At 48.2% G+C, this 8,083-nt stretch overlaps 1 protein-coding gene across 1 annotated transcript; it reads left to right on the top strand.

Moving 5' to 3' along the window:
• Positions 1-2,221: 2,221 nt before the first annotated feature.
• Positions 2,222-6,380, top strand: Mrps24 (mitochondrial ribosomal protein S24). The gene is made up of 4 exons (XM_005366171.2): positions 2,222-2,434; positions 2,542-2,610; positions 2,697-2,808; positions 5,977-6,380. The coding sequence occupies exons 1-4, from the start codon at positions 2,396-2,398 to the stop codon at positions 6,258-6,260; spliced, it is 504 nt and encodes a 167-aa protein (XP_005366228.1). The 5' UTR covers positions 2,222-2,395; the 3' UTR covers positions 6,261-6,380.
• The last annotated feature ends 1,703 nt before the right edge of the window (positions 6,381-8,083 follow it).

Genomic DNA, 8,083 nt, shown 5'->3' with positions numbered 1-8,083 from the left:
CAATAGCCTTGTCATGAAATGCTCTCTTCTGTGCATACATGACAATAGCCTTGTCATGAAATGCTCTCTTCTGTGTATACATGACAATAGCCTTGAACTCAAAGCAGTCCTGCGTCAGCCTCCCAAGTGACTATTAAAAACCTTCCTCATCCTAACAGCTCAAAGAAGTGGTTACTTTTTAAATTTTTATATATGTGTGCATATATGTGCATGTGTGTGCGTGCTAACTCAAGGGGCATGTGGAGCTTTGTGGGGGAGTGTCTTAGTTTCTGTTCTATTACTGTGAAGAGACACCATGACCAAGGCAACTCTTACAAAAGAAAGCACTTAATTGGGGGCTTACAGTTTCAGAGGCATTTATCGTCATGGTGATGGCAACACACAGGCAGACAGGTACAGACACTGTGCTGGAGAAGTAGCTAAGAACTTACATCTGATCCCCAAGTTGCAGGCTGGGGTGGGCGCTAGTTGTGCTTTTGAAACCTCTAAGCCCACTCCTAAGTGACACAATGAGGCCACACCTTTTAATCCTTCCCCAACAATTCCACTCCCTGGTGATCGGAGCCTAATGGGGCCATTCCCATTCATACCACCACAGGCAGGTCCTCTGGTCCTTCTACCTTTACAAGGGCTCTGGGGATAGAACTCAGAGCAGCAGGCTTGGGCAGCAAGTGCCTTATCAGCTGAGCCATGTCACTAGCCCTTATGGGTGAGACGTTCCATTTCTACATAATGGAACCCAGGGTGAACTGTACAAATGTTACATGTTTGCCTCTTGGAGAGTGCAAAGTCAAAATAAATATAGCCAAGATATAAGAGTAGAGAAAGATTTATTATTACCTGTGGCCAGACAAGGTGGTACACACCTCAGAAGGCAGAGGCAAGAGGATCAGGAGCTCAAAGTTAGCTTCTGGTACACATTGAGTTCCAGGCAAGTATGGGCTACAGGAGACCATGTCTTGAAAAACATTGCCTACCTGCAAGAGGCAAGGTAGCAACAGAGTTATTTCCAAAGCAGTGCCCTTCCTGAACAGGGAAGGAGTGAGGATTTTACCCAGAGAACCTGTACATGTTGTTATAGGAGTTGGCTTCATCGTAAGGGTCTTTCTATGTAGCTCTGGTGGCCTGGAACTCCAGATGTAGACCCACCTTGAACTCGTTACGAATCCATCTGCTTCTGCCTTGCAAGTTGTGAGATTAGAAGTGCTCATGACCACTCCCATTTTAAAGTCCTGGTTTAAGAAGGAAAAACAGTAGACATGTATTTGGGTATGGTTAGCCAAAAGTCATGGCGCATAAACTTAAAAATGTAAAGTTTTGGATAAGAGAGATTCATGCACGCTCGGTCCGTTTCCTGAGCATTTATCTGAAATAAAGGAAAGGGTGCCTTTTTTTTTTCTTATTTTATACAGGATTTCTCTCTGTAGATCAGACTGACCTCCAGCTCAGAGATTTGCTGGCTTCTGCCTCTTGAGTGCTGGGATTAAAGGCATATAACACTAAGCCCTTCCTGAAGGATGCCTTCAAGGTGCTGTTTAAAAGGAGTTCGCTTCTGAAGGCGCCTGCCATTCTTAGTAGATTTTGTTATATAATGAGAGTGAGACACCAGAGTCCATCCATGTACTTTAGAACAGTGAGTTCTAAAATAAAATATCCACGGTGCTCCCCTGCTCCCGCACCTTTAATAATTTCTGAATACTAATTACATCTGCACCGCTCTAGCTTGAGCATTAGCTGGCCCTGTGACAGTCTCATAAATCTGCTTGCCCTTTAAAAACTGTCTTCCTTGTCTGGCTCTGCCGCTGAGACGCACCCTCAATACAATGCCTCTCTTTCTCCTCACTTTATTTTTTTTATTTTATTTTATTTTTTATTTTTTGGTTTTTTTTTCCAGACAGGGTTTCTCTGTGGCTTTGGAGCCTGTCCTAGGACTAGCTTTGTAGACCAGGCTGGTCTCGAACTCACAGAGATCCACCTGCCTCTGCCTCCCGAGTGCTGGGATTAAAGGCGGGCGCCACCACCGCCCGGCTTTAAAAGATTAGGAGTCAGCCCTGCAACCTCTTCTCTGGGATCTGCGCAGACGAAGGCCAACGACTTCCCAGGCCAAGGGAGGCTGATGCTGGGGTTGCAGGCAAAAACGCTGGCTAGGGTGGGAGCACGGAAGGGCTGGCGCGAAGCCTCGCCTACCACCTGCTCCTTGAGGGTAAAAAAAAATCTCATGTTTTATATCATCAAATTCTCGCCTTTAAAATCCAACAGACTAGCGGGCGGCACCCCGACCCGCCCACGCCACGCCTCGCTCCGCCCCCTGCCCGGGTTCCTCCTATTGGTTCTTGCCCCGCGGCGCCTCCTTCCCGGCTGCGCGTTGGCGCGTTCCGCTCTGCGCCCGTCCAACATGGCGGCGTCCGCGTCTGTCCGCGGGCTGGGATGGCGGGTGAGTGGGCGGCGGGTGAGTGGGCAGCGGGTGAGTGGGCAGCGGGTGGGTGGGTGGGAGAGCTGGGGGCGCCGCCCGGTGTCCGCTCACTCTCGGTCTCTCTGCAGGTGCTGGCGTGCAGCTGGGAGCTGCCTTGCACCTGGCGCGCCCTGCACACCTCCGCGGTCTGCGCCAAGGTGAGTGCAGCGGGCCGCCCCGCCGGCTGGGGGCCTGGGGGGGAGGGAGGAGGCCGGCTGCCTCGTGACCGCCCCTTTGCTTCTAGAACCGGGCGGCGCGAGTCCGTGTGGCCAAGGGGGACAAGCCGGTGAGCTACGAGGAGGCGCACGCCCCGCACCACATTGCGCACCGAAAGGGCTGGCTGTCGCTGCACACAGGTGAGGGCACCCGGGACGGATCACCACCCGGTCTGACTGAAACGGTGGCACGGGTGACATTTTAACCTGTTCTTTAAGGCAAAGATCCAAATTTTTGGGTGATGGGGCCGGACGTGATGGCGAACGCCTTTAATACCAGCACTCCGGATCACTCGGGATTAGCCAAGGTTACGTAGTGAGACCTTGTCGCAAGAAAAAATAAAGTTAAATAAAAGTAAAAGACATCGAGTTATGGGCCTGGAAAAGTGAGTAAGATTAGTAAAGTGCAGTGTCGCTCTCACATGAGGACCCGCCCAGCTCCTCAATGTAAAACTGGTGGGCCTGTGACTACAGCTCAGGGCTGTGAGGATGATGGCGACAGGCCGACTGTGGGGTAATTAGCCAGCCGGTCTCGAAAGAGCTGTTGTCTTGCCAAAAAAATAAGAAACAAATAAGTAAATGGAAATGGAGCGCGACAGAGGACTCGTTGGCTGTAATCCCTGGTTTCCTTCATACTGCCCTCAAGCACACCTGCACGCATTACAGTGTGACCCACAGATTAGGATGCATTCCTTGTTCAGTGAGAGTTAAGGTCTCCATTGAGCTTCCAGAGAAGGCAGTATCTGCATGCCTACAAACAAGATTCAACATTACTTAGATGTGAAAGAACTCAGAGGCGAAGAGGTAGTGGAGTCTGCACAGACCTGGGAAGAGAGCCCTAATAATGCAAAGCACAGACTGTGCAGACGTACCACACTCGGTCTTTGTTACTCACCCGTGTTTGCAGACGGCTGTTTTCTCACCCTCTCCTGCTTTTTATTTTTCTTAATACATTTCCATTTCTGTATGCAGTGTGTGTGTGTGTGTGTGTGTGTGTGTGTGTGTGTGTGTGTGATTTGTCACAGTCAATTCTCTCCTACCACATGGGTCCCAGGGATCGTTACCTGCAGAACCATCTTTACGTGAGCCTGGCGGTGCGCCTCAGGCTGCCTGGAACTCCCAGTGCTGTGCATATAGGTGTGCACCCTATCACCAGCCGATTATTTATTTTTTAGATACTGGAGTTTCAACTCCCAGTCCTTGTGTGTGTGTGTGTGTGTGTGTGTGTGTGTGTGTGTGTGTGTATTTAATAATCTGTATGTATGGTGTTCGTGTGTAAAATGTCTAACCTGTGTTTGCACATGTGAGTGCAGGTATACATGTATGACGCTGCATGTATGTGAAAGTCAAGACATCTCAGGCCAGTGCTTACCTTCATCGTGTTTGAGACAGGTTTCTTTGTTGTCAACAGCTGTGTGTACCAGGCTAGTTCGCGTGTTTCTGGGGATTCTCCTGCCTCTGCCCTCCATCTCACAGTAGGAACATGGGGATTACAGCTGCTGGTGCCACTGTTAAGGCAACCTATGTGTGAGTTCCGGGGATCTGAGCTCAGGCCCTCAAAGTAGTGCAGTAATCTATACCCTGCTGAGCTGTCTGCCGGCTCGGATTAAAACTCATCTGTCACCCCAAAGTCACTCAGGGCCATTCAGGGGAGTGGCAGAGCAAGGCTCACACGTGGGTTCCCAGCTGAGGTAGAACAAGCTTAGGTGGTCAATGTGTCATTTTGGTCTGGAGCCATATTTCAACCATTACTGTACCCTATACTGGGGTATGACACTTTGACCCTGAAATGCTGTCTCATGTTCCTGTGAGCTCAAGATGACTGACATGCTTTATGGAGAAAATGTTTATTAGATAAACTTTAATTAGGCCTGGGTTATTAGAGCTCAATAGAACAAGCTTAGGTGGTCAATGTGTCATTTTGGTCTGGAGCCATATTTCAACCATTACTGTACCCTATACTGGGGTATGACACTTTGACCCTGAAATGCTGTCTCATGTTCCTGTGAGCTCAAGATGACTGACATGCTTTATGGAGAAAATGTTTATTAGATAAACTTTAATTAGGCCTGGGTTATTAGAGCTCAATATTAGTGAGTCAACCATATATATTAGCAGTGTCTTTAAATAGAAGGACACATAAAATTAGTTATGTATTAATCTGTTGATAGAGGCTTGTTGTGCAAAGCTTGCTGTGAATGACCACTGGGGCAGTGGCTCAGAACTCACTAGCTCAGTGCGTAATGGTGTAGATAGAACATAACTATCGTGAACTAATGAGGATGTGTTTTGTTCAGCATGTGCTCTCATCTTGAATTAACATTCAATAGGATGCACATGTAAAATACAGTTTCTTGGGTTCAATGCCTAGCCCCGTCCATCCCATAAAACATGTAAGATACACCTTGGAGTCCCTGGGGTCAGAGTCTTTGAAACTATACTGCATGGCTGCCGGTACCCAGGTGCTGAGAGCTGCCGTGACTATACACAGCAGATGACAGCTAGTATTTAACAAGTCGACCCACCAGACATATAACAGGCTCTCCTGTTGGGGAGCCTCACCTGGTGAAGTCCATGGGGTCACTGGCTGTGGAAACCGGTTGCTCCTGTCTGTATTTTTTGTCATGTTCCACTTCATTTCTTCCCTAAGAACGGTTGTGTTTTCCCACTGCTTGTGTGTTTTTCTCATGTATATATTCCATCTATTGGGTGTACATACTGCTGTGGATGGTCAGGAAGATGATTTCTGCTTAATCTGTGTAATTCTGACCAATAGAAATAATGTTAGGATATTTTGCATTACTCAGGCTGACATAGGAGTCTCAGTCACAAAGATAACGTTTTACATAGACAGTTAACTTTAGACTCCAGAATAAATTCATAGCAGGCTGGTTGCCCCTAGAGACAAATGCACGAGGTCATTTCCCCTGGCATTTTGCTGATTCAGGGTCAGAGCTTGAAGCAACTTTAGTAGCGTTTTTGTGGGGAGGTGTGGACTAATGAGTTTAATGGATTACTTCATGGATGAATGCACAGGGACTCAAAGGCAGCTACAGCACTGAAAGTGCATCTGGCTTCTTAAGGTGTGCTTTGGGGCTTGAATTCTGGTTGTTAGACTTTCACAGCAAGCGTTTTTCCCTGCTGAGCCATCTTGGTATCCTTGTGCTTTGAATTTTAAGATGTTAGTCTTCCTCCCTCAGAAGAAAAAGGAAATGGCTGGGGCAAGGATAGAACTGAGTGTCCAGACCTGTTGAATGTCAGGTCTGGTGGATCTGCACCTGGCTGATTCTTCTATTGCATCCTCTTCAGGTAACCTGGATGGAGAAGATCACGCTGCAGAGAGAACAGTGGAAGATGTTTTCCTTCGAAAATTCATGCTGGGCACCTTTCCAGGCTGCCTGGCTGACCAGATCGTTCTGAAGCGCCGTGCCAACCAAGTGGACATCTGTGCCCTTGTCTTGAGGCAGCTGCCAGCACACAAATTCTACTTTCTTGTGGGCTACAGTGAGACTCTGTTGTCACACTTTTACAAGTGTCCTGTGCGACTCCACCTTCAAACTGTGCCCTCCAAGGTTGTGTACAAGTACATATAAAAGGTGCTGTCTCTTGAAATGAGCTGGAACCTGCAAAGATCCCGAGAAGTGAAATAGATCTCGGGATGGCGGCATCAGCTCCAAGCTGCTGTTGAATAAAGACCCTGCTAATGTCTTGTCCTTCTCTGTTTCTTTTAAAGATTTTACTTTTAGTTATATGTGGGTTGGTGTGTCTGTGTGTTCATGTGAGTGGAAAACATTGGATGTCCCAGGAGCTGGAATCACATGACTGAGCTGCCCAGCGTGGGTGCTCTGTTGGGGTCTACACTGGGCTGGAGACTGCCTGGAGGTCTTGATGTTGGGATGTAGGTGCTTTGTCCCTCAGCCAGGGTGGTGCCAGAGCCTGGGGGCCTGTAGTGTAGGAATTGATACTTGGCACTTCCCACCTAGATATGTGGTCAGATGCTGCATTTGCCATTCCGTGGTGAACCTCACTGAGAGGGAGCCTGAGATACCTGGGCTCTGGTCCTGTCAGATGTCCTGTCTTCTGCTTCCCTGAGTGAGGGGTGTGAAGAGCTGTGTTTCTGGTAGCTCTCCTGACCCAGCTTTTGATTCCTGTCATCTCTGTTTATTTTGGTCTTTGATCTTCTCCGTGGGACTGGAACTCTGACCCAACTGGTCTGGACCAGTGCTGAGAACTGACTGGGTCCTCGGCAGTAGTTCTTAGCTGACAAGGGAGCCATCTCTGTAGCTGTCTTTAGTGGGAGCGTGAGTGAGGGTCTTGGAGGCGCACAGGGTTTGCAGGGAACTTGAGGTGATAGGATATACTTCATAGACATCCTTATGCAGGAGCTTGACCTAAAGGGCCACTTACAGATTTCTACAGTGGGGGCGAAACCTCCAAACCCTTAAAATACCTAAAAGGCTCTAGTTCTGGATCCTTTTGGGCCTTAAGGAAACTGTAAGTTCTGGGTAAGTCTACTAAATGTTAAGTCAAATATTAAATAGGTGTGCTTCCAATATGAGTTGATGTCAACTATGTCCTGGGGAATGGGACCCCGTGCACTGACAATAGGTGACAGTAACCTACAGGGTTATGTACTATCCTGAAGGCACATTTAATTTGTAATTTTATTATTTTAATTAACTTTTATGTCCATTGGTGTGAAGGTATCAGATCCCCCAGAACTGGAGTTACAGTTGTGAGCTGTCATGTGGTTGCTGGGAATTGAACCTGGGGTCCTCTGGAAGAACATCCAATGCTCTTACCCGCTGAGGCATCTCTTCAGCCCCTAATTTTTGAGACAGGATTTCAACTCTATAGTCCTGGCTGGCCTTGAGCCAACAGGTCCTGCCTCTGCCTCACCTAGCACTGGGATTAAAGGTGTGTGCCACCACACCTGGCTCTGGGATGCCCTTACTCTCACCGTCTATCTCAAGCATCATTCCCTCCTGGAGAAGGAAATGTGTCCATTGCATCTACCTTCAAGATGCTGAGTAACTTGGGATAGAATTGCTAGAAGGGAGATGTGAAAAGCAGGTCTTGCTTGGGTGGGAGTGAATGAGAGCTTTCCAGCCACTCGGTCACTCAAAGCTCCAAGACGCGCTCACAGATCTGTACTCAAAGAGCCAATAAAGCTGGGGAGATGCAGAGGTGGGAGGGAGCTTCAGGCTGTTGGGTCTTGTCCAGGCTTTTCTGAAAGTCAGAGTGAACAGATATACTGAAGGAAATGAGACCACACGGATGTGTCCTTATTTGTTTTCACCAAAGGAAAGAAATTTCTCCTGTGGGCTGGAGAGATGGCTCAACGGTTAAGAGCATTGCCTGCTCTTCCAAAGGTCCTGAGTTCAATTCCCAGCAACCACATGGTGGCTCACAACCA

The sequence above is a fragment of the Microtus ochrogaster genome, unplaced genomic scaffold (genome assembly GCF_000317375.1).
Source record: "Microtus ochrogaster isolate Prairie Vole_2 unplaced genomic scaffold, MicOch1.0 UNK6, whole genome shotgun sequence".
NCBI classification, from domain to species: Eukaryota; Metazoa; Chordata; class Mammalia; order Rodentia; family Cricetidae; genus Microtus; species Microtus ochrogaster.
This window is presented reverse-complemented; position numbering and strand designations above follow the sequence as displayed.